The sequence below is a fragment of the Megalopta genalis genome, chromosome 2, assembly GCF_051020955.1.
Source record: "Megalopta genalis isolate 19385.01 chromosome 2, iyMegGena1_principal, whole genome shotgun sequence".
NCBI classification, from domain to species: Eukaryota; Metazoa; Arthropoda; class Insecta; order Hymenoptera; family Halictidae; genus Megalopta; species Megalopta genalis.
In genome coordinates, this window is record NC_135014.1 from 29,866,835 (window position 1) to 29,894,214 (window position 27,380).

Consider the following 27,380-nt stretch of genomic DNA (forward strand, 5'->3'; position numbering starts at 1 on the left):
TTGTTTTACGATGCTGATCGTTAATGACAGTACTTCCGGTAGAGCGGTTTTGAAATCGTACGAAACACATAACTTCCGCTAACGAGAAAAAGTTGAAGCGAACGATGAATGCGATTTCAGTTGTACAAATACAAGTATTCAAATAAAATTGCATTCAACAGTTATCTGACAGATAAGAAAACGGAAAACTGTCAGAGTCCGCTTTACAAATTAATTTTGAGGGTTATCGTTGAGCTCTTTCGACATCTGTATTTATTAATTACAAAGGGAACAGGTTATGTACGATTTAAGAGAATGATAAAAACATAGGCTGTTTTCTCACACAATTGTTCATATTCCTCAGGAACAAACTTATTTGTGATTTGAATTCAAACTCGTACAGTCCGGCAACGTACTGCGAAACCCTTACTGCCATGCTGAACTTTGACGTTAATGGAGGTACACTCGTGTATCGATCGTTGATCTCGTTGACGTCGCATTCGATATCGATTGCTACCTGTTCATCGTCGAAGAAAATATTAAAATAAAATAAAATAAAAAATAAAATTTATCTCACAGTGTTCCACTCAAAATATTAAAAATCTATAATTAAAACTAGAGCATGAATCGAAATTAAATATTTTAATAACTTCAGAGGCTAGATAAGCGAGCTAGATGATCTCCGATATGGCGATGTTCGTTCTTAATGGATGACTAACGAATTAACAAATGAATCAGAAAACTTACTCATCGATCGCAGTTGATAATCAAATTTTCAATTATAATCATCCACTGCTGCATTAAACGCTGCACAATTCTGGTCCGGATGATGCCTATATTTTCTTCGGAAGAAGATCGCGGGTCAGGTGTTCAAAGTAAGGCTTTCTACCAAAATGTAAGATACCTAAATTATAATATATATACATACACATAACATTAGATACGATCTAGGCTGGTCTATTAGAGAATCTGCAATCTTTAACTCAATGCAAGTTTTAACGTACTCGGGTCAATAATACCTCCAAGCTATTTTTAATGACCGGGACCACAGGTGCATGCACGAACCTCTCGCTCGCGTATTTGCTCGAGCGCCACTCGATCACCAAATTTCGATTATATCGAGAGGAAACAATCGATTCGGATCGACGTACCGATTTTTTTTAGATTGATGCGGGTTTATTAGATCGTGTTTGCATTCGATGTATCAGTGCACCAATTATTTAACCTTTAATTTAGATATGTTCGTGCGAGATATGCAGCTGTGTGTGCTCGTTCGAATTCTTACAGGCGCGGTTATGATGATCTCAGTTCTACCAACGACGCGACGCTAATACGATTGTTTCGATTCAAACAAGTGTCTTGTTGTTACGTGTTGTTTGTGGCACGCGTGTATGTGACACCGTTCCTTTTTTTGGATTAAACTCTCATTCGAAATGATACTAAACAAATATTGTTTCCTGCTGATCGTCGCATGCTGTTTATCTATAGGTATGATCAACGTGTGTATATTTTCTGGTGGTATTTGAAATTAATTCATTCATGTTTTTAGGCCACGCCCTGGAGTGTTATGTGTGCACCGATCAGGAAGGTAACAGAGAAAAATGTTTGAAAAGCACAAAAACTTGCGAGCAAGGCCAAGACGCTTGTTTCACCGAGATCAAATGGGGAAGTAAGTTTGAAAAGCTCGTCAGAAAGTTGTGCGACTGTTGACAGTGAGGTTATGTTTACATCGTTCCACGAATATGCTACGAATCTTCGTACAAAGTAAAAGTTTCCTACGTCAGTCACAAGATACAGGAGTCACATAAACAGTTCTTACTTTCTCCAATACTGTCACTAAACTACTGTCTCAAATTGTAGCTACTCGTTCTTTTTTTATAGATGTGTAGACTTTATGTTATTAATTTCAATCTACTGTTTTTAGGCACACCGTATTGGTCTCAGGGTGCTAAGAAACAATTTTACGTTTCTAAGAGGTGTTCCACCAAAAAGGAGTGCGAGAGGATAAAGCACAGCAATATGGATGATTGCACGTACATCTGGTATCAGGATTGGAAATGTTCGGATTGCTGTCAAGGAGACAAATGCAATTATTATGTCATTGTGGGTAACGATACACTTTAATGCTTTTGTCTTTGACAAGTTAGAATATATTTTCTTTTAATTATTCAGTCTGGTGTCGAGAAGTTGCACCCATCCTGGACAATAGGTGTTATAATCATGATGTACATGTTGAACTTATGGAGTAGAACAGATTAACACATGGACTTTCACCCAGTGGAAAAACAATCAACGAACAAGCTGACAAAATAGTTAAGCAATTGTGTGCATGCGACACGACGACTAGATACTCTGTATATGTTCACAGAACTGCCATAGGTATCACAGACGTCGTTAGGATTATTCAGAATGCTTAACCCTGGAAGAGCACACAGTTTCTTCGGAAATGTTACAATAGAATCTCACTAAAGACGCTTCTCAACGCTTCATATTTTCAATGATTCCATGATGCAGGAAGAGAAGATGCTACGAGTCTCAGAAAGTCTAGTGCGCCGTTACAGGGTTAAAGTATTAATAAATCCGTCCATTCTTTTGTATTATATTGACACAAAGTATATAGTATTATAAATATTTTATATTTGTTGCTGCAGCTACGAGTGCAGTTAACGCGAGTGCATTATTTTATAGAAATAAATGTTCATATTTTATATCGTCGACATAATTTCCTCTTACTGTTTACTGTCTCCCTCATGCTCTTGATATTACAGCTGGATGATGTATCATCAACAGCGTACCACATACATATCATGTTCAAAGAGTAATCAATATCAGATAAGAATAAGTAGGGTCTTTAACAATATAGTTTTCCCGAACCAGTCCGGGATCGGCAGAGAAACTGAAAGAATATTCCGCGGACGAGTAATATTCACAGTAGGTATGTGGAAAATAATTCAGATGAATTCGATTCGATACGCGATACTGCATCGCATCAGACAATCTGTCTTAACCATAAGTAACGCGTCACAAAGCACGTGATACAGTGCCATTATACATTTACCGTAAACGATTCGCTAGACTAGATAAAATAACTCACGTCAATCGATCAGAAAACCATTTTTCTTTAATTCTTTAATAAAGGCCAAGGTTGGAGCATTTAATGAGATTAAGCGAGAAATCTGCTTTTCGATCTATACCCATAAAAAACGTTGAATAACTCGGGATCGATAAACTTATCGGAGAGAATCAACGAACCATCAGAGCGGTCGATTCTAATCTAGCCGCGGGGCGATGAAACGATTACAACCAATTGAACGCGGTTCAATCGTACTCGACGACCGATATCTTCCAACTTGATTTAAAGACATTTTAATTAGCGTCTCTTTAGTCGAGAGTCGAGGGCCGTGCGATCGTCGCGTTAGCAACTCAAGTCTGTTCGTACGTGTTCGCTAAACGATTTTCTGCGTCGAAATGAACTCGTCGATGAGTTGCACCCTGTACAAGGTAAGCTTCGGAGCTTTCAGAGGATTAATCTTCATTACGTGTTAAGAAGATTGAACTCTTTCCGTTTGTTTCTTTCAGTTGTACAACATGAGGTCGTGGAAAACTGCGGACCTTCTGAGAGCCTTCGGCCGGAAGAAGGATGTGACTCCTCAGCAGGACACCAAACTGGCGAGGTGTCTGACCACGTTGGACTTAACGGCGTTAGGAATCGGTTCGACTCTCGGCGTGGGTGTTTATGTGCTCGCCGGATCGGTCTCGAAAACAACCGCTGGGCCTGCCGTGATAATCTCTTTCGCCATCGCGGCGATCGCTTCCATGTTCGCAGGTACAGTTCAAAAGTTGTCTGCTTCATCCTGATCCTCGCAGTCCCATCATATGTTTACGCTCGCGCGTAAAACACTTTATTGCATCCACGATAGTCGAATAAATTTCATAGCACCTTGACGACTCCTTCGTCTTGACCATCGTCCATCTTTAGGAATGAACGTCTTCTTCTCTGTCAAGTGGTAGCATTCAGTGGATAGTCTAACGCGAGTGTATTAAAAGAAGTTTCGCTACAAAAAGATTAAGAATACATTAATTGCACATGATTGTGCATTTAGTTTACAACCTACTATAACTTATACTAACTTGTACATACAATTCTCTGGTCTGCAATTGCTACTTCGTTCTATCGTCCTCTTTTCGAATGCCCTACTTAATAACGCATTCGTTTCAGCTTCTCAATTTATTTTCCTCGCCCTTTCTTTTACATATTGTTCTACTTCCGCCTCCACAGGCTCTACATTTCCCTACTTCGTCTGTCCAGAACTGTTAAAAGACGTTTCTTTTCATAAATTAGGATTGTGTTACGCCGAATTCGGGGCTCGAGTTCCGCGAGCCGGATCGGCATACGTGTACAGCTACGTGACCGTGGGAGAGTTCACGGCTTTTCTGATCGGTTGGACGCTGATCCTGGAGTACGTGATCGGTTCGGCGAGCGTGGTACGCGGCTTGAGCACCTACGTGGACGCGTTGTTCAACAACACGATGAGGAACGCGTTCGAATCGGCGGCGCCCATCGACATCAGTCACCTGTCCTCTTATCCGGACTTCTTCGCATTTGGAGTGACTCTAATCTTTTCCGGTAAGCGCCCACGTTCGGGTAAACAATCGGCGTCTACCTATGGGACTTCTCGTTACGAAACTACCCGCCACAGTGGTCCGTATCCGTTGGACACCCGTCAAATCTAAATACCAGAATCCGTTTTAAGGAGAACTACATCTATTCTTTTAATAACAAAAGCGACCATTTTCATAATGAACGATCCATTGTCATGGATCCAGACTAGCTTCCTCTTCCTCTGTGATTCTTGATCGGAAATCGGTTTTCTCAGCTGCGCTAGCCTTTGGGGCGAAGGAGTCATCTGTGGCGAACAACTTCTTCACCTTGGTGAACCTGCTGGTGGTTTTGTTCGTGATCATTGCTGGATCGTTCAAAGGTAATTCAGCAACACGCTTGTTGATCCAGCAAAGGCATCGAAATATGAATAAAGATTATTCTTTGGTCCGACCGAGTGTAATTAATCAACTTTGTAATTCGCTATGGCCGAAGCTGACGTAACCAATTGGAAAACGAAGCCTCCATGCACGGAAGACAGCTGCGATTACGGGACCGGAGGATTCGCGCCTTATGGCATCGCCGGCATCATAACAGGAGCTGCGACATGCTTCTACGGATTCATCGGTTTCGATTGCGTGGCGACCACTGGCGAGGAGGCGAAGGAGCCACAAAAGTCCATTCCAATAGCGATCGTGGTTTCGTTGACCGTCGTCTTCCTGGCGTACTTCGGAGTCTCCACGGTCCTCACCACCGTTCTACCGTACTACGAGCAGAACCCGGACGCACCATTCCCGCATCTCTTCGACAAGATCGGCTGGAGCTGGGCGAAATGGATCGTCACGATCGGTGCTATCTGCGGCCTGTGCGCAAGGTAAATCTGCCCTCTATAATCAGTTCGTATCAAGAAGCCTGTAACTTCACATTCTTGTGCAGCTTGTTAGGTGCGATGTTCCCGCTACCTCGAGTTATCTATGCCATGGCCTCGGACGGATTGATATTCGGATGGATGGGCAAGGTCAGCTCGCGATTCCAGACGCCACTCATGGGCACCTTCTCTGCGGGACTTCTCACAGGTTTGTCTACCACCAGTACGCATGCAATCGTAACTAGAAGTAGAGAATAAATATGAATAGCATCTGAGACTCGGATAAAAAATAGTCTGGCTAATTTGTGTGCTCGAGTAGCAAGATTTTTAGTCTGCACAGGAGCTCAAACTTGAACACAAACTTGAACATGTTCGCAGGTGTGCTGGCCGCAATATTCGAACTGACGCAACTGGTCAACATGATGAGCATCGGAACGCTGCTCGCCTACTCGATCGTTGCAACTTGCGTGTTAATACTGCGGTAACAATGGCATCACGCGTGACCCGCGCTGACCTGAACTGATCAACAGGTAGCAACCTACATAAATTATCGTTCTTCGTGTTTCAGGTACGAAGAAAGCGAAGCATACGAAAAGAAGGGAGATCGTGATCCGAGGTCTGTAACGTTCATCACCAAGCAACTAATTAACGTTAATGGATTGAAACACTCGACGAAACTGACGTCGCAAATCGTCACGTACCTAGTCGTTTGCTACCGTAAGACTAGCTATTCTCCTTTGTTGTCTTCTCTTCCGATTGACGTTACCTCACAGCGTATTATTTCGTAGTTGTTTTGTGCGTCTGCATCGGTGTCATAGCTTCGCTGTATGCCAAGGATATAGCGAATGGAGAAGCCACGATCATTGCGCCCCTAGCGATTTTAGTAATCGCTTTGCTGATCGTCCTCACCTTCATCTACAAACAACCGACTTCAGGAAAGAAACTTGCGTTTTCGGTGCGTACATGCACCGAACAGATGGTTCATAATGTATTTAAGAAAATGGTTTTTTAACTAGCCTAATTTCCAGGTTCCACTAGTACCGTTCCTGCCCGCACTCAGTATTCTCATAAATGTTTACTTGATGCTGATGTTGGACAAGATGACGTGGGTGCGATTCTCGATATGGATGGTTATCGGTGAGTGGACTGAGCTATACAGCAAAACTGATAAAAAGAATCGTAATCGATGCTCTGCTTTTTTTCTTGTTAGGACTCGGCATATATTTCTGTTACGGTGTCCGGCACAGTAAAATTAGGCAACAGAAATGTCAAAAGCCGACCGAGAACGTTGTCAATGAAGAAACATGGAACACCATAGACATCCCCAAACTCACGTGACACCTCCTTTCTTCGTGTTTTAAATTTCTAATAAAAGACTTTTGACAACTCCGAGCAGTTACAGCAATAGAAAACACTCTGTATTACACGAAAGTATTTGTCAAAAGATGATTTCAGACAAGAATAACATCTCGTTAGAAAGAAAAGAGAGGTTTGAGATCGTTCAGAGTGAGCTTCGAGTCAGCAGCATTCCTGTAGCACCATATGTATTTGCTTTCTGTAAATGTTCTATTTTAAACAAACTAGTAAGGCTCCCTTTTGTGCAATCATCAGATCAATATTACCAAACCCAATCTCTTGTTTTGCCAGAGATAATTGCAAGAACCTAAAAAGAAACAGTATTGAATATACATATTTTTATAATATACTTTTGAAAAATTTTATTAAACAAATTATTTAAAGATGTAGGTGAAAACATTGAAATCACTGTTGTGTTTTTCTACCACGCTAATTTCATGTGATCCATTTTCATACATAACCAGAATTTTCAAATTAATGAATATGGCGCGAATATGAAGTATAGAACATACTTAGACGCGAAACTACCGTGTTCTTGGGTGCACTAATTTCCTCTACGCATGCGTTCGTAAGTGGGTCCTGTAAGGGTTGTAACGGGTTGCAACAATTTGTACAGTCCCCCATGAATATAGCCTTGGAAATCTGTATTCAAGTACACATCCGTGTGCAAATTCATATACATACATACTATGAACACAGGTTAAAAAGACAAATATATAATTATCAATATATTTTTATCAAGAATATTACGTTATAAATTTATTTATAACATACGGTAATTCGTTCATGATAATTTAAATTTAACGATTATTTATCACTAGCGCAAGTCCTTAAAAAGTATATATAGCTAAATTAAAGTTTAATTTACATAGTATTATATCGGAATTGGGAGATCTTTCGCCACTAATATTAAAATTTGATCTATACTTAAACACCAGTTTACTATATTCTTCGATACTTTACACCAATTTTCTCCATGGTGTGGTTCCGCAGTAATGCATCGTTTCTTCACATCCTCTTGCTGTTCTTCAGTGCCATTTAAAAGTTCGAATTTGTAAAAGTATGCCCACGCGTCCCCCAAATCAGGGTCAATCTTCACTGTTCTGTTGAACCAATCCCTGCACTTTGAAATTTTATGTTCGCACCAAAACAATCTGAAAAGAAAAACATACGTAATAGAAAAATTGATTTTTAACACAACAGCAATAGATAATAGTAATAGATAGTAAATTGTGTGTTACTAACTTGGAAACTGCGAGAAGCACGTGAGGATCGTGTTCGCATTTCTTCAACGCGTCTACGCTTTTGGTTTTACGTTGTGGCCGCGGCTCCATAAAAATCGCCTCTGCCCAAAGTAAACCCGAGGTGGGACATTCTTGCAAAGCTTTCGCCATCAACGTGTTCGCCATGTCCCTTACGCCACCGTTTTTCAATTCGTTTCTAATCGCCTCCAGCCAAAGTTCCGCGTTCTTTGGGTTCTTCAAGCGCGCTTTTTCCAAAACTGACCGAGCTTTGGTAACTTGACTTTTCCTGTGCTCTAACTGCGCTAATAAACGCCATAGGGGAATAGAACTTGGGCATTTCTTTATCTGAAAAACAAATAAAAATGTAAAATGGAAACTAGAGCGAGTATAGCATTATCCACTTATCAATTCACCGCTTGGTTGTACGTATCCAAAGCTTTATCCAAATTTCCTTGTTGTTCTTCGATTTGGCCCTTCATTAACCACAACTTAGGGAAATCATCGAACGCTTCTAGTGCCTCTCTCAGAAGCAACAAGGCTGCGTCGAGATTATTCAAAGCCCATTCTAGCTTGGCGCTTTTCATCATCACTCTAGGAGTGGGCGCAGATGCTCTGGCCTTCGCTAACAATCGTCTGGCTCTTTCGTACTCTGAATTTTCAGACTCCAACTTTACAGCCGCCAACCAAATCTCCTCAGAATTCGGATTCGCCTGGAACGCAAGGGACAAAATACCTCTAGCTGCCGGAACGTCGCCCTGTAAGAGAGAAAATGTACAGTTAAATGCATGTCAAAAAAACATTGATGTAACTGAAACTTGACTAAATATATACATACAGCCAACCATTTGGATTTCGCACCCATCAGCCAAAGCACTTCACTCTTAGGACAGTGAGCAACCGCTCTCTGCAGCAAAGATTCCAGAGACTCTCGCGTTCCGTATGTTTTCTCGAAATAAGCTGCACGCAGCCAAATTGACTTTTTACTAGGGAAAGTCGACAATGCGTAGGCGTATACGGCCCTAGCACATTCCAAAGCACCTTGTTGAGCACACTGAAACGATATATAAATTAATAACTATCCTTATTTAATGAAATATACCACTAAACATACAGTTTCCGCGTCTTCCATCCATGTATGTTTCCTGTCCTCCTCTTCTACTCCAAAACCAATAATCGCTTTAACAATAACTTGACAGGTGTGCACTGCACCCGCTTTCTCAGCTTCCATAGCTTCTTTGAACCAATGTTCCCTGTTGATTTCTACTCCGTTTGCGCTCAGAGAAGATATAGCGCGATCTATGATCTTTTCTACCATGTGTTTGTTCCCATTAGCTTCCTCCAATTTAGCAGCGGTAGTCCAAATTTGTCTGTCGGTTGGAATATTCTCTCTTGCTTTATTAAGAACCTTTCTCGCGTTGTCATAGGTTTCTAATCTTGCCAGGGCGAGCCATAAATCTACACTGGTGGGACAGCATTCGACAGCACGACTAAGCAAAATGCGAGCATCTTCCGGCTCCTCTAACTCGACCGCCGCTTTCCAAAGTCTAACCGAGTTCGGAATATGCTCCAGCGCTTTACGATACACTCTTCTTTTCGCTTTCGTTTCCGTCTCTAAATCAGCCGCTTTTATCCAAATCCTAACTGACGTAGGTATGTGCCGTACGGATTGTGCGATCACCGCTTTAGCTGTATCCGGTGGCTGAAGTCTGGCCGCTTCCAGCCATAAATCTTCTGACGTTGGATTCACCTCGCAACCTTTCATTATTAAATTTCGGGCGGCTTGTACCTTTCCTGTCACCTCCTCTAAACGGGCAGACGCGATCCACGCTGGAGGATGATTGGGGTTCGTTTCTCTTACAGACTTTAACAATAATCTGGCTTTCTTGATGTCGCTGTAAAAATAGAATCGCTTATAAAATTTGAAGAGATAATTATTGAAGTTATGAATGCAATTCCCGTTTTTTAAACTTACTTGATATCACCGCCGTATGTCGGAATCATACTTTGCAAATCGGTAAGGTATCCCTTCGGATCGACAACCGTTTGTCCCTCGACGGAATCGGAAACCTGATTTAGCTTAACGTTCATCAAGGTATTTCTGGCTTGTCCAATTTTTCTTAAATCTAAATCTCCTGTTGGAGTCAGCATTCCAGGTGTTGCTACACCAGGCATCATAGAAGCTAGACCACTTGAGGGATCGATACTTGAGGATGTTTCACCTCCTAAATTCCTAGCAAGTACGGAATCTGGTAATGGAGTAAACTTTTCAGCTCGCGGATTTCGCTGTTTCCTATTTCTTGCATCGCCTACTTCTGGAACATTTTTCCATTCTTCCTCGGTTACATTTACCAATTCCCTCTTTAAATCTGAAAACTGCTGCTGAATTTTAGGACGTTCTTGACGGTACCTCTCTAGTTCTTCTCTAAGCCTTTTCTCCCTATACTCTTTACGCTTTTCGTCCATTCGCTTGTCGATAGCTTCGTATATAGCATCGGCTTCTTCGTCATCTTTATCATACGGATCCTATATACACATGCAATATGTTAATTCTTAAATAGAGTATGAAACATTCATTGAAAGAATCAAGAATTTCAATTTACTTTACTAAAAAGTGAACCTCCATATCCAGAGAATTCATCATAATTAGAATCATTCAAATCTTCTTCATCTTCTTCCTCTTCCTCTTTCTTTTTTGTTCGCTTTGTAGGTGGAGCATGTCGATCATCTCTACAAACACAACCGAATATGACATGAATGCTGTGTACTGATTAAGCTAAACATTTAATACAACAAATACTTACGATACGTCATTCGCATCCCGAGCTGGACCAATATCAGATCTGGTTGTAAATCCTGTAGCTCTGTAAAATAATGGATTACGGTAGAATTTAACAATTTGTGTTAACAGAGGTTAGATTAACTAAACACTGTCATATACGTTACCCTCTTCCAACACCAGCAACATATCCTAAGGGTGCTGGTACTCCTAAGAAATGCTTTTTATTTCTTGTCGACAAAGAAACTGATGGCACTGCCATTGTTATGTTGTTACTGTCAATTACCGGGAAAAACAACAAACACCTTACCACAAACGGGATATAAGAACTACATGTATATAAATATACGATTCTATCTTTATTACACTACACCAGAAAATACGATAGAAGAGCCATCTAACAAATGTATACAAATTACGATACCATCACCCGGTACACTACTTGATAAGGCAACTGCTTTACCAATCTTGTTAATTCTAATATATTAAATAAAATAAAACGCTTTGTGTAAAATAAAACAATTTATTGCTGTCACTATTCAATACCTTAATGACTATACATGTAAGGTTAAAATAATGTTCTTTGGGCATTCTCGCACATCATGCTATTCGATGGCACAAAATCCATAAAATAATGATTATAATCAGGGATTATAAAAATATGTGACGGTATGTTTGGTGTTTCACAGTATTAAATAGCCTAAGGTAGAATGTAACAAATAAAATCAGTCACATTAGATCGTGCTTAGTTAAATATTGTAATTCCCAAAAATTGTTCACGCTAGTTCGCTTAGAATGTTCACGTAATATATCGCAATACCCACTGTACACAATAATATCGCTAAAATCCAATATTTCCAATAATGACTACTTGTTTCTTTTCGCGATTGTTTCTTATCGAGCTTGTCTCTTCCTTTCCGACGAGGTCTAAATTTCCTTTCGAATTTTTCGATCTCTTCTTGATTGCGTATTTCTTCGGCTTGCCGTTTCTGCTCCAGCAACGCTGCTTCTGCCAGACTTTTCTCTATCTTTAACTTCTTGCAAACATCGTCGCATTGCAATCGAATTTGTTCTTTTTGTACCAACGAGCATATGAAATCTTTTTTGATACGTTTACATGGACAGAATAACTTCACTTTCTTGTTGCATTCATTCTCATTTTTACATTCGCCGAGATGGCAATCATACATACATCGATGACCGCAAGGATACTGTAACAAAAACGATTAGATAATACTGTAGAAAATATAATAAATATCTAAATTATTCTAAATGATATTATATTTACATTTTTAGGGCACTGATTCCCACATTTCAGCAGATCGTTGCGTTCCTCTGCTGTGGCCGATGTTAGCTCGACGCATCTTCTGTATAAAGTGACTATACCACAATGACATGGAATTTTAACTAACTGCTTACAAGGATCACACGGTGCTGGGTGACATGGTTTGGAGCAAGAATGCGTGCAACCCTGCGGTCGCGGGAACACGCATGGCTTCTCACAATCCATGCATGGAGTAGCATTCTTGCTACCCTCGGATGATAATACCTTGTGACAAACTAATTCACAAGTATGATTGGTACAAGGTAACAGTCTTCCGCAAAGTCTTCCACAAGATGTAGGCCGTGCCATGTGACAAGGCCACGGGCGTGTTTCGTGACCTCCCACACATGTGACCTGTACTGACACTTCACAAGGCGGACATGGTAACGTTTTTAACTGCTTCGTTTCTTTCTGTATATCCCATGGTCCCGTAGGTTGTGCTTTCACATCGTTTTTGTTTACTTTTACCCAGACTTTTGTGTGGCAAACAGCAACGCAAGAATGACCGCATCGTTTGTATACTAGCTCGCAAATCTTTTTACAAGGTGGACATGGACCCTGATGACATTTATGAGTTTCCCTCTTAGGATGATGACAAATCGGTGGTACTTTGCACGATTTGTTACACGGCGGAGGCTTCACTCTCTTTATAGTACCGCATGGTACTGTTATTTTATTGTATCCGCATCTACATTGAATAACGTCCGTACGCTCGCAAGGATAGCAAGGACCACTGTGACATGGGCCTGAACATTTGTGTTTGCGGCAATTTAAAGTGTTCTCACAAATTTTTTCACAAATATTGAATGTATTCTTGATCAAGCAATCGCAACATTTCCTGTTGCACATGTGCCTCCCACAGAGGCGCATCTGCATGCACTTCTTATTGCAATGAAATTCTTTACCGCAGGGGACTTCTTTTTTGTAGCTGCCGCATCGACAGGATTTTGTAACTACTTCTAAACATTGTCCACATTGATCCATGTGACATCTCATATTACAATAATGTGAACCGCAGTCTAGCAGCTTGCCGCACGTGTCTCCGCACGTGGGTAATTGTTCTTGACTGCAAGAAACCGCGTAACGCTTTTTGCCGCAAGGACATGTTCTATTCTTTTCCAAAGCACACTGTCCGCAGTCTCCAGGTAGATGGCATGTGCTCTGACAAACATGGATATTACAAGATAGAGATCGGCGACAAGGTTTGTCGCAAGTCCACGCGCCCTCAGAACATTGCCTAATCTCTGTGCTACTCTTACAGCGACATTCAAGTAATAATGATTCCGAGCAAGGAGGGCAATCTCCTGCATGGCATAGTTGCTTGCAGGTGTGAGAGCACGATTTGTACTTTTTATTACATGCTGTACCACAACTCCAATTCTTGGCGTTACATCTTCTTTGTTGAGGTGCTTGTTTACCACAAAAACATTTCATCAATACTGTCTTCGCGCACGGAGGACATGGCCCAGGATGACAAAGTAAAACGCATTTGTGACCACACTCTGGTTGCAAGGGTTTACCGCATACATCTCCACATGAATGTGGTATACTCCATGGTTGGAACACAGGGTCTATAACTTTTTTGCAGAAACATTTATAATTACGAGGAACTTCATCTTGCTCATATTCCATACGACATTTTGGACTGAAACAAAATTTTGAATATAATATGAAGCATTCAGAATGAATTGTATATTTAAATATATGTTTTACCATGCCCAAATAGGTACAACACCCTTCTCACGTTTTACGTTCAGACTATCTTGTATCCAATGTAGGGTACAAGATAAATGTAAAAAAGCGAAGCATTTGCTACAGTTCCAGATCTAGAATATTTCCACTGATTATTATTATTATTATTAATATTCTAAATTGTGTATCTATTGAAGAAACAATATAATTTATCATACCGCATCTGCCTTTTTTACAGTTGAAATACATATTAAACACACTGCACTGCCAGATTGAAACAAATTAACTAAATAAGACAAAGTCTTTTCTGTGTCTGCCTCTCTTCCTTGATAGGCAGATAAAACTTTGCCAACTACATTTTGTATGTCTTCTGTTCGTATATCATCTTCATCCTCGCTGGATGATTCTAAATAAGCATTTGCCTCTAAATGCTTATTAATTGCAATTTTGTTTTGCGCTTGGGCTCGTCTGAACTTCTGCATGTTTTTTGGTAAATTTCTACTAATAAAAACAATATAACAGAACTTTTATATATAATGTGATAACATGTAACAAGTAGTCATTGATAACAAAATTACAATATTGTATAAATCAAGAATATTCTAAAGAATAGTTATGTATGAAACATGATTCATTTACTTACATGTAGCAGTACAAAGAAATAAGCAATACTTAAATAATACATGAAAGTAATCGATCTTTATTAAATAATGTATTTAAAACCAACAAAGAACTGTTTTTCTCGGAACATATTCTGTTTGAATGGTACCAAGTTATAGCCATATTTTTGCCACGCATACCAATAAACAGAACACAAGTGTTCGCCCCACTACTGTTGTCCGTATCTATAACACGATATCTATGAAAGTAGGTACAATATGTACATATGTACATAATGATAAAAAGATTAGGCAATTTCGAAAAAGAGAAATATACTACACAAATAATTAATAATCCATTGATCTCTCGTTCAATAACATTAGAAAACAAATCTCGCCAGAATATGGGAGATAATTAAATAATTACAATGTAATAAATTCCGCGAGAAAAGAAAACAGTCATATGGCGCCAAGTAGAAAATGGTTTCAATTTTGATTTAAAGTACGCTATCATAACTATTTTCGAATTGCAATGCATTTTTCCATTTCTCATTCTATTTCTTAAACCGTAGAAAAGCCTCAATGGACAAGTATTGAAATATTACATATGTACGTAATTCGAACTGTGACGTATAACATATGTAGTACAATAAGAATACATATATGTAACGGTGTCGAGTTCAAACGTTTCCTACCTTAGACCATATTGTAGTTCTATATGGTCTAAGTTCCTACGCTTGCTATGGATGCATGCATGTATGTATGATGTGTACGTGCGAGTGTACGCGTGCGTGTGTGCATGGGTCAATGTGTACATACACATAGTGTTTCGTTGCCCATAAACGGGCTATGTACGTATTTTATAAAGAAAACATAAATAGATATTATGTAATTATGGCGATCTGCCATGAGATCAGTGCGCATCATTATCACGAACATTTTGAGACCCATAACCCTTCAATTATCATATTTTAATCGAAGTGATAATAAAGAAGAAAATAAAGGTGCCTCGAATCTCGGTTTTGACATGTCAGATAATGAAATACACATGTACGCCGGATAATTCGAATACGCCACTATTTTCGATCAGAATAAGATGAAAACATTTCAGTATTGCATCTCTTCTTTTTTATATCGCAACTAGTAAAAAATCCGATATTATATATTCTTGCATGACTATAGTTATTCCCACACTTTTCGAAACAACTGATAATGTCTAGTTTTTGGTGTACCGATAATGTCACGCATGTTTTTCATTGCGTTACCTTAAAATACAACTTATAAACAATTGAAATAGAATTATGCAATTTTAAGACGTCATAAATCTAAATCGGAACTAACAGAGGAATAGAATCGAAATGAAACAGTGCCGGATAATCGGGCATTCCAGACAATAGGGTACCGAATAATTAGAACTTTACTATAGATAAATAATTATAAAATACAAATTTAATATTGCATGTAAGTATTTGTAGAGGAAAGGAATACGCACGAATGTAATTCTTTAGCGGTGTGTGTACATAAATTCAATTGTATAGATCAATATGTATTCGTTAGTTTTGATACACAATGAAACAGAAAAGAGGATAGATCTGATGTGAAGCTAAATGAAAAAGATTTAGAATCCAATTTTTATACTCGAGAAATCAGTTAGTTCAACGTGCAATACAATCGAATTTTCGAAAGCTAACCAAACGCTGTCACGATGACATATTTTTCGGGTGTGATTGGTACCCCTGCTTCATTCCCCCATCCTTTCATTGTTGCTGTGCCAGACCCGGTGTGTTTGCGTTTTTCGTTGTTTCTGCTGTAGAAAGTTTCACTGCCAATAACTTTTAGGATTTTCGCGGAAAAAGTGTCGACGAAAATTCTTCGGCGAACGAAAGAAAGGCAGAGTGTGGGGGTAGCAGGCGGAGAACATGGAAAATTTGGAGGAGGTGTTGCAGGCGCTCGACGAGTTTCAGAAAATGCGTCCGAGGGAGATACCTCGGGAGTTGGAAGACTATTTGTGTTGGGTTGCGAAAACCGGTGATCCCGTTTACCAGTGGTCGCTGATCAAAACATTGTTTCGGGAGAAACTCACGCGCGTGATGACCGACTTTTACGAGAGCTGTCCGACCCTGGAGCTTGCACCCTGCCCGAACGTCGAGCATTTCAATTATGACACCATGAAAAGCAATCTTTTGGAGCGTTTAGAATCCTTCGCGAACGCACCGTTTACTGTTCAACGAATTTGCGAGCTTCTGACAACACCTCGCAAGGAATACAACAGGGTCGACAAATTTATGCGAGCTATAGAGAAGAATATCTTGGTTGTTTCCACTAGAGAGCCAGGATCTATTGCCAGGAGAAACGAGAATGGTGATGGTATGGTAAATGGATCTGTGGATGAGGATACTTCTGGTACTCAACCGCCTCAGGATGTAGAAATGGAATATTGGGAAAAGGACTGTCCATCGACCGTAACCATTAATGTATACAGCGTTGAAAATGAAGCACCTATGTTACAAACCGTTGTACCGACTACTAATGTTATAAAAAATGTATTTGGTACGGAAGAAGTTTCTCAGGAGAAAACCGAGTCTATATCTAAAGCAGATGTTACGACAACTAATTTTGTACCCACCGTGTCAGAGTTTTCAGGTGTTTCAAATTTAACGTCTCCGACACAGACTCAAGAGCCACAGATAGGACCTACTATACAAAATTTGTCATCCATAGTTTCTGAAACCTCTGGAATATCAAATGACATTCCAGAAGGTATAATGAACGAGGATACCAGTTCTCAACCTAGTTTAGATTTGGAGAATGAAGAAGGTGATGTTACGGAGTCGACAAGGAAATTACAGACAACTTTCCAGCCAAAAGATTTTGGCTCTAGTGAAAATAAATCATCCAAATTTTATTTAGACAGTTCCAAAGTAAACGATAAAATGAAGGTAGGGCCCATACAAATGCACGGACAAGAAGGCACAACTAAAACTAATAATGCATTGATTAAGTCTGACATGGAGTCCAAAGAGCCATTAAACAATAAAGAGCCCATTGGTCCAGTAGTTGATAATGTTTTACATGCTTCCAATATGAATTTCAAAGACACCATAAAGTCTGGTACTGACACAGACAATACAGAAGCAATTGTAGATGCACCTGATACAAACACAAAAGAGAAAGAGACTCTATCTTTGGATAATACTAATACAGGGGATATGACTTCTGCAAGCAATTCGAATAAACTTATCGGTAATTTACATTTGTCTACTGATGAAGCAATTTCAGTTGAGACTCCGTTTGTAAGAACACAAGAAGGCTCGTCTCTAGATGTGGAGAACACAAAAGATCAAAGTAGGAAAGTAGAATTAATTGAAGAGTTAAAACCTATTGTGGAAGATTCTTGTTCTAAAGACGATACCACAGAAAATTTCAGTGATGGCCAGAGAGAAAACCAAGAGAAAGACACTTTGACTATAACAGAAGCTATAGAAGATGAATCCAGAGTAATTAAATCTATAGTACCTGAACCAATTCCTATCATAGAAGAACCAAAAGATGCAGAAACAATTGATGTCAAAGAAGAAGATTCTACTGCTATTGTTGAACTCTTAGAAGAGCCTGTGGATCAAAACTCTGCAGGTGCGTGTCAATCAGAATGTGAAGAGAAAATGTCCATTGAAAGCAGTGATGTAATAGAATTGCAAGGTAATAATGTAGATCCTATCGCATCTAAAGTAGAAGACAGTGACACAATAATGGAAAATGTTACAAATAAAAGGGAGCAAGATACAACAGAAATGATGGAAGTAGATGATGAAGAAACATCATCAATGTTTCAACAGGATGATGAACCAATGGAACAAGAAACAGCTCATTCATTGCAAAGTTAATAATGTTTAAGATGGTCTAATTGCTCCTAATGCTCGATTTTGACTTTACCAGAACAACATCAAACATACAAGATAAGAACAAACTTGTCTGTGTAAGAAAATTCTCATTATAATTGAAGTGTAATTTGTATGAACTCCAGAACATGATTCGACATGTAAATCACATGAGAAAATACTATAAAAAAGTTGCAGAGTACGATTATGTATTATTTACTGCTTCATTGACTCTTCTAATTGCAATTAAAATCTGGTAAACTTTGGTATTTACTTGTACAAAGACTTGTGCGTATGAATTTCTAAGCTCCTGTAGAAAGCAAAGAACTACCTATTTCCAAGATGTTATACTATTAATGACCAGTTGTAGCTATGATTTGAGTTTCTGCTCAGGTCAGATTGTAAAAAGTTTCATCATAAATTTATACAGATAACGTTTCTATTTAGGGTATGGCTGTGCTTGTGACTGGAGCATAAGAAATTCTAATGTGACTCCTAACAAATGTGACATGTGATAGCTGTGTGAACAAAGAGCATTTGAAATATGCATTCTGGTGTTCTAAAGTACATTTTATCGATAAAACATCTAATTTATATGTATGATCATAGTTTGGAGCACGTTCCAAATTCAAATTTTCAGTGTTCAACTGGTAATTGTTTTATACAGATATTTTGAAATTTTATGGAACAATTGGTGAATGAATTGATAATTAAAAAAAGAATACGTCAATTTTTAAAACTTCTTGACTCAATAGGCACAGTTTTTCCCAGAGATGACTGAAGATTACAAATGTTCCAATTATAAGTGTAAGCGAAATTAAAGGACTGATTTCATTTTATGATTCAAGATGTAATCGATTAACGAATGTCCTTGTTACACATATTTCCTACATAGAAGAATATAAAATAGAGCAAGAATAAAAAGTATCAATCATTTTTCATGTTAGAAAAATGAATTTTATTGCTCTCTTTATTCCTTGCTGTGTTTTCTAATAGAAAAATAATAGATAAATACTTACTGGATAACAAGGATATCGTAACGTCCTTTTACTCCTTGAAAAGATAATGTATTCATCAGAATTGTGTAATGATTTATTACAGAAATGGAATTAATTTAATTAAAATGATTTACTTTCAGTCATGTGTCACATGGAATATTTTTACTTGTACACGGATTTCAAAGTAGATTATTCTGATGTAATTGTAGTAATGGGATATTAATTTAAAGATAACATAGATGGACAATATAAGAAACATTGATAGTTTAAAACAGCAGTGTACATTATTTTATAGGAAAATATATTAAAAATGATTACCAAAGTGGAATTATTTATAATACCTGCCTTACACCTTAGAACAGAAATTATATATACATATGCATATACATATGTACATATACATGTATACGTATACAGGGCTTTACTGTTTTTGTATTAACACGAGTTACAATCCGTTAATAAGTACTTTCCGCATTATACGAATTATTTTAATACATTAAATGAAGGCACACTGAACACATATATCATTCCCATCTCTGAATTTACCTTTTATCAGCGTGATCATACTTCCTGCAGATGAAAAAGTCAGAAATTAAATGACAGAATAATACAGTCAGTAATTGTAAGAGTTATTTAAGTACACACCTTTTTCGTATTATTTAAAAATATTCTCAACACCCGATATGTGGTATGCAGGAATAACCAATAATTAAGACGTAATTCATAGATTACAAAATAAGATAATGTATTTCAGAAATTAAATTAATAAATTTACTAATTATTTATTACAAGTCTCATGTAATTTTCAATGCCCTCTGTTAATGGCTTCACTCCAATTCCTTTATTTTACTCGATTCCTAACACGTTTATTATGCGCGTATGTAATGCATGTGCGTATTTCATAATACGTGTGTAGTTAATCCCGAGTTTATGTGAAAGTCTGATGTTGAACCAATTTATAAAAATATCCATTGTCAATATTCATAAGTTCTTTATACGTTCCTGTTTCTGCTACCTGACCCTTATTCAAAACTATAATTTTATCAGCATTTTTTATCGTACTAAGTCTATGGGCTATTGTTAATACGGTTCGCCCTTTGATAGCATTTTTTAAAGCCTCTTGTACATAATGTTCACTTTCAGCGTCTAGCGCACTTGTTGCTTCATCCAGAATTAAAATTTTTGGTTCCTAAATACGAAATGATTTTAAAATAGAATTTATATGGATAAATCATTTTTATTTTATGAATGGTCTTACCTTCAATAGTGCTCTAGCAATAGCAACCCTTTGTCTTTGCCCACCGCTGAGTGTAACACCCCTTTCTCCGATTATAGTGTTTAAACCATCTGGCATGTCTTTTGTAAATTGTAAGACGTATGCATCTTTTGCAACATTTTCTATTTCTGATTCACATTTTCTTGAATCTTCTACTCCATACAATATATTTTCTCTTATTGTACCACTAAATAGTACTGGCTCCTGAGAAACAATACTTAATTGTGACTTTACCCACACAGGATCAAGAGATCTTAGATCATGACCATCCATAATTATACATCCCGAATCTGGATCATATAGCCTTAATAAAAGCGAAGCTATTGTAGACTTTCCAGAACCCGAAGAACCAACAAGAGCAACTACTGTAGATTTCGAAATGATCAAATTGAAATTGTTCAATACAGATACGTTCTTTCTTGTAGGATAAGTAAAACTGAGATTTTGGAATTCAATATCACCTGATAAATCCTTCTCTAAAATCTTACCACCTTCAACAGGTATTTTTGGATGTCTTTGTATCAATTCAGAGATACGTGTGTTTGCACCTAGTGCTTTATTTAATTCAACATAAAACGAAGATAATCCGTTTAAAGAAATTCCTACATATGCTGTATATAACAAGAAAGAACTTAAGCTTCCGACTGTAATAGAAGCATCAGAGATCATGACTCCACCATAATACAACACAGAAAGAATAATTGCATTTCCAGTAAAACCAGTGAATCCAAAAAATATTCCTCTGAGCAAACTTTCTTTGTAACATACTCTAAGTATGTTTTCTAACTGGGAATTGTAACGTTTAATTTCGGATTTCTCCTTGGAAAAACTCTTCACTGTCCTTATATTGGAAATTTTTTCCTCAGCTATTGTGTTCAACGTGGCTACATTATTTTGAATATCTTTAGAAATTTTCTTTAAGTGGCGGCCGTAAATTATTGCTATACCAGCAATCGGTGGGACTATGCTTAAACCAACACCAGCCAATGTGGGTGAAACATAGAACATCATAGACATTCCACTAATAGTCATTATGGCAGAACGTAGTCCATTCGATATGTTAGTAGTTATGGCAGAGCTAACAAGTTGTGTATCTCCTAAAACGAACAAATCAATAATAAGGTAAAATTTAATTAATTTTCCTATTTCATATAATAAAAGAACCTACCGGTTAATCTGCCAACTAATTCTCCTGTACTACGCTTATCAAACATGGCTGTTTCTTGATGTAAAATTGCACTGTATAATTCTCTTTTCAAAGACTGAGCAACTCGGTGCCCCGTTGTTGACATTAGATACACTCTAGCAAAGTTACATATAGCTCCGACAACGAATACTCCAAAAAAAACAATACATAATTGATTGAGATTTTTCCTCATGTTCTCTGTGTCCTTAGTATAGATTATATCGATTATTTTTCCTAAGCAGAACGGTACTGCCATTGTGACAGCAGACGAGACTAGCAGAAATGTAATGGCACCAAACAATCTCCATTTCTCAGGTGCAGCTAACATCATTAGACTCTTAAGTTCCGACACATTCTTTGGTTTTGTTGTGATACGCCCGGTCGATTTTAAAATGTTCACTTGTACGGTGTTGTTGCTGTGATATCTTAATGTGGAAAATATACATGTTTTCGCGTTAATTCGATTTAACGGCGTTAATGACGTGTAAAATAATTGTCCATGTTTAATCGTTGGACTACGATATTCTAATCGCTGACAAAGAATACCTTTCGTAAACAATCGCCTAAGCACAATCATCACTAATGTTAACACAAAAGAAGTAATTCTCAAACTGAAAAGTCATTACAGGGGGTACAGCATTTCATCATCATTTTAAAGAGGTTGTCGACCTAACCTGCACGAAAGTCAAACATCTCTAATTTTTCTTAGAGGAAAGCTGTAACTAAAATACATATTTCTAAATATTGGTAGACTTTGTAAATAATTACTAATTATCCATTTAATCGTTATAATTGCATAATCTTTTATTAACTGCATAAAAACCTATTCTTTTCGAAGTATGCACATACAGCATACAGTGAGATCCAATTTAATGGCGGAAAGGTTCGAATAGAAATTTTACGTTGTAAGTACAGCTTGTAATTCTTTATTGCTTAATTTCTTTGCATAATACAGTTGTGAAGAGTTGAATATTTATTTCATTCTTTTACTCTTGGGATTCCTAAATTAATATTGTGCAGGTTATAAATTGATTATTATGGCGCGTTCACGTTTAAATGTTAAAAACATTTGTGGCACCATCTATGGCGGAGTGACTAAGCTTTTGCCTTTAGCCACATCGACAGGACGTTTCTAACGTGTTATTGCGTACGAAACATTTGAATATTAATTATATAAATGTGGCAATCAATAGTTATCGTTGCACAAGAGATATTCAACAAAGAATACGAACCTATTGCATATTATAAGAGACCTTTAAGTACGGGTCAACATGAAGGTGTCACATAACAACAAGACCACTATTTATAAAATTACCGACATTTGTAAGAATTGGATACCATTGAGTATCGTTGTCATTCATGTTTTACGTGCAAGAAAATCATAAAGAATGAATTAAACAGGGTTAAACTTGAAAAACCAGATAGAAAGTAATAACTATTTTAGAAAATTTAATTACCTCTCAAAGAGGATTGATGGAGTTTTTTTATCTTGTTTATTTTTAGATATACATAGAGTACATATACGTATTTTAATTCGTAGTGACCTCATACTAATCAAGTTTTACATGCTTGCGAAATGCAAATTCGAAGGACACAAAAGAAATCTCTGTTGATAAACGTTCAATAATTTCCATTTCATACTCAATGAACGTAAGCACATCATACATTATTTATGTTATTACAAATCTTTTAAATTATTTCAATATTTAGTTTTACACATTGTTCGTCGGTAACACTTATTGATCCACACGTTTACAAACTATGAGTATGCTTCATTATGAGTATGAACGAAAATATAAATATCTCGGTCGAGAAGCGCACAATTCTATTATTTGAATTTTCGCACACAAATATTTTGTTTACCCATAGCAGTTCAAACTCCAGAGATTACGTGAACTTTTTTCAAAGATAACAGGCACTATGCATATTTTCGCTTATGCTAAATGAACATTATCGATTGATTTAATCGATCCTTCGTAGACATTGTTATGCACTAGGTATCTAATGCACAGTTAACAATTTTGTGTAAAAGCGTGCACGTTAAGAAGCGAAAGAAAATTAAAGAAATTGTGAATACATATTTGGTTCGTGTGATGAAATTACATACTACGATAAAAATTGTCGAAAATAACTATGTGTAGAAAAATAGTGATAACACGTACGTAATTATATTTCATGGTCAAGAAGATAGTAGATAAAGATTTTCTGATTATACGACATCGAAAATCTCTCGAGAACTGCTTCAAGTAAAAAGTAGAAACGTCGGTAAAGCGCCATGTTCTCGCCCCACCGTTTCATTCGATCGAATCTGCATTTCATAAGGAGTACAGCGGGCCTTGAATCAGCTAGTAACAGTGCTACGTTCTCACGAATATTGTCGTCAAAACTTCGGCTGGTTCACGATCAGACGACACAATCATTTGCAAGGACATTCAGTGTTTCAGCTACAATAATGGCAAAAATAAAGGTGAGCAGTTTGTAAAGCTATGTCACTGACACTTGTGAATCTATATATATATATCTTCATATACGTATATAAAACGTATTGTATTTATATTAAAAGTAGTATTTCCTACTTTAAATATTAAAAATAATTTCCCGTAATTTTTATAATATTTTCTCATTATGATTTATTTTAGGCAGGAGCTGTTGTTGATATTTTGGGAGATGAAATGACCCGAATTATTTGGGATTCGATAAAAGAAAAGCTGATTTTACCATATTTAGACATTGAATTACATACGTATGACTTAGGCATAGAGAATCGGGATAAAACCGAAGACAAAGTCACTGTAGAATGTGCTGAGGCTGTTAAAAAGTATAATGTAGGGATAAAGTGTGCTACTATTACACCTGATGAGAAGAGGGTAGAAGAATTCAATTTGAAAAAAATGTGGAAAAGTCCTAATGGTACTATTAGAAATATTTTAGGAGGTACAGTCTTCCGTGAGGCCATCATCTGTAAAAACATTCCACGCTTGGTAACTGGTTGGCGTCAACCGATCATTATTGGGAGACACGCCCATGCTGATCAGTACAAAGCAACAGATTTCCTAGTGCCTGGACCAGGCAAACTTGAAATCACATGGACTGGGGACAATGGAGAGAAAATTCAACACTTAGTAAACACTTTCAAGGGGCCTGGAATTGCACAAGCTCAATATAATACAGATGAGAGTATTCGTGATTTTGCTCACAGCTCTTTCAAATATGCTCTTTCCAAAGATTATCCTTTGTATCTTTCTACTAAAAATACAATTCTTAAGAAGTATGATGGTAGATTCAAAGACATTTTCCAGGAAATATACGACAAAGAATATAAAAAGCAGTTTGAGGCTAAGAAGCTTTGGTATGAACATCGTTTAATTGACGATATGGTAGCATACGTAATGAAGTCGGAGGGTGGTTTTGTGTGGTCTTGTAAGAATTACGATGGAGATGTTCAGTCTGATTCTGTGGCACAGGGATTCGGATCTCTAGGTATGATGACCTCAGTTTTAATTTGTCCGGATGGACGAACGGTAGAAGCCGAAGCAGCTCATGGTACAGTTACCAGACATTATCGTCAATATCAGCAAGGCAAAGAGACCTCGACCAACCCGATCGCTTCGATCTTCGCGTGGACTAGAGGTTTGCTTCATCGTGCGAAGCTAGACAACAACGAATCTTTAGAGAAATTTGCAGAAACTTTGGAGGCAGTCTGCATCAATACCATTGAGTCAGGTTTTATGACCAAGGATCTCGCAATATGTATTAAAGGCATGAACAATGTTACCAGATCCGATTATTTAGAAACATTTGAGTTTATGGACAAGTTGGCAGACAACCTGAAGAAGCAACTCAAGTGACTACAAAGCCATTCTTTTGATGTACAATCAAAGTATTAAAGATATATAAAAAGAACGGTATAAATCGATGGTTGAGGGAAAAGAGATTGTAAACTGTCATAAAACTACATATACATATATACAAAATCGAGATTAATATATAGAAATTTTAACATTGGAAATCTATTGTATCGATAGAACATACTTTTTTATATTATGTATATTTCCACCTTTTGTTATGCTGTAACTGAACAATTGTAAATTAAATCAAATATATAATTGTTTATATTTTTGTATTCGTTACTCTACGATATAACAATCCATGAGCTTTTTCCTGTATGCTAATAAAATTTTTAACTTTTAAACGATGAAAATGATGATAGATTTCAAGAAGGATTATGTAAAAGACGATTATTTTAATTAATTAATTTTATATTTTTTCTTGGACGCATTATTAAATTTAATAACTATTACTTAATATTCTTTGCAATTATTTACTACTGTTCAAAATAAAACTAGTATATATACTAGTTAAATATAACTATTATATAAAATGCGAATATAATTTATTTACCACTCGGTCGATATCAAAAGAGTGAGAAGGAGCTATATTTTATCTTATCATCAGAGAGCAAAAAAGCGAACAGAACAAGGCTACAATAATTATTTTTATAATAATAATTGAATAATATGAACCACCACTACATTCAATTAGTTACACATTTTTAGATTAATCATTGGGTATAACGAATAAAGAATTTCCCAATTTTTATTCTGGTTTTCCTTTAATGATTTCCACGTAGACGTATTACCATGACTTTACACTTTTGCTTGTTCCGCCACGTGTCTCATAAAGAATTATTACACGTGATTCTATTATGACACAAGAATATATTTATACAATTTCTCGATAACTATTTTCATGTTATTTAGTTTGCCCTCTTTAAACATTAGTGAATTAACTAATTTCGGTGTCTGGGAAACTTCCATAGCTGTACCAGTGTGCTTTACCGACAAACGCCTACGCCAATGTATGTAATCAGTGGATGAAATAAATGCATTCTACATGTACGTGGATTTGTCTTTGCATTTCTTCATATGTACTCTCATATCAAGAATAATTTCAGACAATATTTTTAACCGAAAGGGACCGCAAATGTAGAATACATAGATGAATAATCTTAGAGCATTGCAACTTAATATGAGAGGCGTAGGACCTCCGCCGTAGGTTAAAAGAAGAGGAAACTATATCGTTTAAGTTATGACCATGGAACGATATGGAAAGTTGCATTAATATTGTATAAGAGCCTTACCGAACGGTAAACATTTGTTAACAATTTGAACGAAAGCTAAGACAATTTTATTTCGGGTGTACAGGGCTGATCGACAGCCCTCGTTGACAGGTATTTCAAAACGACATTCAATATCTTAACGAAATTAAATGAAAGAATACTTACAAGTGCTTCTAGACGACAAGGGATCGATAACAATTAATTAAATAAACCTAAAATAAAAAATTTACCAATTAATATATCTTACCTTTCTTAATTTTATTAACTCAATCATTGTTATGTCGACGCTGGCAACGACAAAGTCCTCGACTATTGAAAGCGCATACTATTTGAATGATTAGATAGGAGCCGTCATTTGCAACCGTGACTGTTTTGTATTTCTAAGTTTCGCGTTGTCGGTGTGTAAACAACGTTCTCGAGATAATGATCCGAGGACAGAAGACCCTTGAAACCCTAGATGCATAAACAATCGTTTAATTTGACAG

The 27,380-nt window shown here is 37.2% G+C and overlaps 6 protein-coding genes across 10 annotated transcripts; 3 read left to right on the top strand and 3 right to left on the bottom strand.

Annotated features, from left to right (window-relative positions):
- The first annotated feature begins 1,269 nt into the window (after nucleotides 1-1,269).
- LOC117229894 (cationic amino acid transporter 2) lies at nucleotides 1,270-7,208 on the top strand. Of its 3 annotated transcripts, XM_033486812.2 has the most exons (13): nucleotides 1,270-1,467; nucleotides 1,529-1,648; nucleotides 1,904-2,082; nucleotides 3,559-3,805; nucleotides 4,322-4,606; nucleotides 4,857-4,961; nucleotides 5,075-5,453; nucleotides 5,516-5,655; nucleotides 5,826-5,928; nucleotides 6,016-6,164; nucleotides 6,236-6,402; nucleotides 6,476-6,584; nucleotides 6,658-7,208. In XM_033486812.2, exons 1-13 carry the CDS (start codon nucleotides 1,413-1,415, stop codon nucleotides 6,783-6,785), a joined length of 2,166 nt encoding a protein of 721 aa, XP_033342703.1. In that variant the 5' UTR covers nucleotides 1,270-1,412; the 3' UTR covers nucleotides 6,786-7,208. The 3 variants fall into 3 exon arrangements, with proteins under 3 accessions (XP_033342703.1, XP_076375176.1, XP_033342702.1); XM_076519061.1 differs by lacking the exons at nucleotides 1,270-1,467; nucleotides 1,529-1,648; nucleotides 1,904-2,082 and adding an exon at nucleotides 2,235-2,914; XM_033486811.2 differs by lacking the exons at nucleotides 1,270-1,467; nucleotides 1,529-1,648; nucleotides 1,904-2,082 and adding an exon at nucleotides 2,888-3,480.
- Nucleotides 7,209-7,518: 310 nt separating this feature from the next.
- Nucleotides 7,519-11,165, bottom strand: Prp6 (pre-mRNA processing factor 6). The gene is made up of 9 exons (XM_033486806.2): nucleotides 10,991-11,165; nucleotides 10,849-10,908; nucleotides 10,648-10,774; nucleotides 10,020-10,570; nucleotides 9,159-9,939; nucleotides 8,883-9,098; nucleotides 8,461-8,802; nucleotides 8,049-8,392; nucleotides 7,519-7,957 (listed from the first exon to the last, which is right to left on the bottom strand). Exons 1-9 carry the CDS (start codon nucleotides 11,083-11,085, stop codon nucleotides 7,678-7,680), a joined length of 2,796 nt encoding a protein of 931 aa, XP_033342697.1. The 5' UTR covers nucleotides 11,086-11,165; the 3' UTR covers nucleotides 7,519-7,677.
- A 161-nt stretch (nucleotides 11,166-11,326) lies between these two features.
- Nucleotides 11,327-14,998, bottom strand: LOC117229699 (NF-X1-type zinc finger protein NFXL1). Of its 2 annotated transcripts, XM_033486367.2 has the most exons (6): nucleotides 14,866-14,998; nucleotides 14,483-14,684; nucleotides 14,058-14,340; nucleotides 13,861-13,973; nucleotides 12,112-13,792; nucleotides 11,327-12,034 (listed from the first exon to the last, which is right to left on the bottom strand). In XM_033486367.2, exons 3-6 carry the CDS (start codon nucleotides 14,319-14,321, stop codon nucleotides 11,600-11,602), a joined length of 2,493 nt encoding a protein of 830 aa, XP_033342258.1. In that variant the 5' UTR covers nucleotides 14,322-14,340; nucleotides 14,483-14,684; nucleotides 14,866-14,998; the 3' UTR covers nucleotides 11,327-11,599. The 2 variants fall into 2 exon arrangements, with proteins under 2 accessions (XP_033342258.1, XP_033342259.1); XM_033486368.2 differs by lacking the exon at nucleotides 14,866-14,998 and having other exon boundaries at nucleotides 14,058-14,337; nucleotides 14,483-14,820.
- Nucleotides 14,999-15,196: 198 nt separating this feature from the next.
- LOC117229702 (Protein phosphatase 4 regulatory subunit 2-related protein) lies at nucleotides 15,197-20,105 on the top strand. 2 transcript variants are annotated; one of them, XM_033486374.2, is made up of 2 exons: nucleotides 15,197-15,289; nucleotides 16,278-20,105. In XM_033486374.2, the coding sequence occupies exon 2, from the start codon at nucleotides 16,358-16,360 to the stop codon at nucleotides 18,320-18,322; it is 1,965 nt and encodes a 654-aa protein (XP_033342265.1). In that variant the 5' UTR covers nucleotides 15,197-15,289; nucleotides 16,278-16,357; the 3' UTR covers nucleotides 18,323-20,105. The 2 variants fall into 2 exon arrangements, with proteins under 2 accessions (XP_033342265.1, XP_033342264.1); XM_033486373.2 differs by lacking the exon at nucleotides 15,197-15,289 and adding an exon at nucleotides 15,779-15,899.
- On the bottom strand, nucleotides 20,035-23,433 carry LOC117229701 (ATP-binding cassette sub-family B member 10, mitochondrial). Its single transcript, XM_033486371.2, has 3 exons — nucleotides 21,759-23,433; nucleotides 20,573-21,687; nucleotides 20,035-20,503 (listed from the first exon to the last, which is right to left on the bottom strand). Exons 1-3 carry the CDS (start codon nucleotides 22,351-22,353, stop codon nucleotides 20,243-20,245), a joined length of 1,971 nt encoding a protein of 656 aa, XP_033342262.2. The 5' UTR covers nucleotides 22,354-23,433; the 3' UTR covers nucleotides 20,035-20,242.
- Nucleotides 23,434-23,866: 433 nt separating this feature from the next.
- Nucleotides 23,867-25,891, top strand: Idh (isocitrate dehydrogenase [NADP] cytoplasmic). Its single transcript, XM_033486378.2, has 2 exons — nucleotides 23,867-24,243; nucleotides 24,416-25,891. The coding sequence occupies exons 1-2, from the start codon at nucleotides 24,052-24,054 to the stop codon at nucleotides 25,622-25,624; spliced, it is 1,401 nt and encodes a 466-aa protein (XP_033342269.1). The 5' UTR covers nucleotides 23,867-24,051; the 3' UTR covers nucleotides 25,625-25,891.
- The last annotated feature ends 1,489 nt before the right edge of the window (nucleotides 25,892-27,380 follow it).

What these genes read in the sequence shown, in the direction of transcription:
- LOC117229699 (XM_033486367.2), bottom strand. Translation starts at nt 14,321, where the DNA reads ATGCAGAAGTTCAGACGAGCCCAAGCGCAAAACAAAATTGCAATTAAT. An exon ending in GTTGTACCTATTTGGGCATG is followed by an intron (nt 13,793 to 13,860) that starts GTAAAACATATA and finishes ATTTTGTTTCAG; the next exon opens with TCCAAAATGTCGTATGGAAT. An exon ending in GGAATCAGTGCCCTAAAAAT is followed by an intron (nt 12,035 to 12,111) that starts GTAAATATAATA and finishes TTTTTGTTACAG; the next exon opens with TATCCTTGCGGTCATCGATG.
- LOC117229701 (XM_033486371.2), bottom strand. Translation starts at nt 22,353, where the DNA reads ATGATTGTGCTTAGGCGATTGTTTACGAAAGGTATTCTTTGTCAGCGA. An exon ending in ATTAGTTGGCAGATTAACCG is followed by an intron (nt 21,688 to 21,758) that starts GTAGGTTCTTTT and finishes TGTTCGTTTTAG; the next exon opens with GAGATACACAACTTGTTAGC. An exon ending in TTGCTAGAGCACTATTGAAG is followed by an intron (nt 20,504 to 20,572) that starts GTAAGACCATTC and finishes TTTCGTATTTAG; the next exon opens with GAACCAAAAATTTTAATTCT.
- Idh (XM_033486378.2), top strand. Translation starts at nt 24,052, where the DNA reads ATGTTCTCGCCCCACCGTTTCATTCGATCGAATCTGCATTTCATAAGG. An exon ending in CAATAATGGCAAAAATAAAG is followed by an intron (nt 24,244 to 24,415) that starts GTGAGCAGTTTG and finishes GATTTATTTTAG; the next exon opens with GCAGGAGCTGTTGTTGATAT.
- Prp6 (XM_033486806.2), bottom strand. Translation starts at nt 11,085, where the DNA reads ATGGCAGTGCCATCAGTTTCTTTGTCGACAAGAAATAAAAAGCATTTC. An exon ending in GAGGTTCACTTTTTAGTAAA is followed by an intron (nt 10,571 to 10,647) that starts GTAAATTGAAAT and finishes ATGTGTATATAG; the next exon opens with GATCCGTATGATAAAGATGA. An exon ending in ACATACGGCGGTGATATCAA is followed by an intron (nt 9,940 to 10,019) that starts GTAAGTTTAAAA and finishes CTATTTTTACAG; the next exon opens with CGACATCAAGAAAGCCAGAT.
- LOC117229894 (XM_033486812.2), top strand. Translation starts at nt 1,413, where the DNA reads ATGATACTAAACAAATATTGTTTCCTGCTGATCGTCGCATGCTGTTTA. An exon ending in AATGCAATTATTATGTCATT is followed by an intron (nt 2,083 to 3,558) that starts GTGGGTAACGAT and finishes TGTTTCTTTCAG; the next exon opens with TTGTACAACATGAGGTCGTG. An exon ending in ATCTGCGGCCTGTGCGCAAG is followed by an intron (nt 5,454 to 5,515) that starts GTAAATCTGCCC and finishes ATTCTTGTGCAG; the next exon opens with CTTGTTAGGTGCGATGTTCC.
- LOC117229702 (XM_033486374.2), top strand. Translation starts at nt 16,358, where the DNA reads ATGGAAAATTTGGAGGAGGTGTTGCAGGCGCTCGACGAGTTTCAGAAA.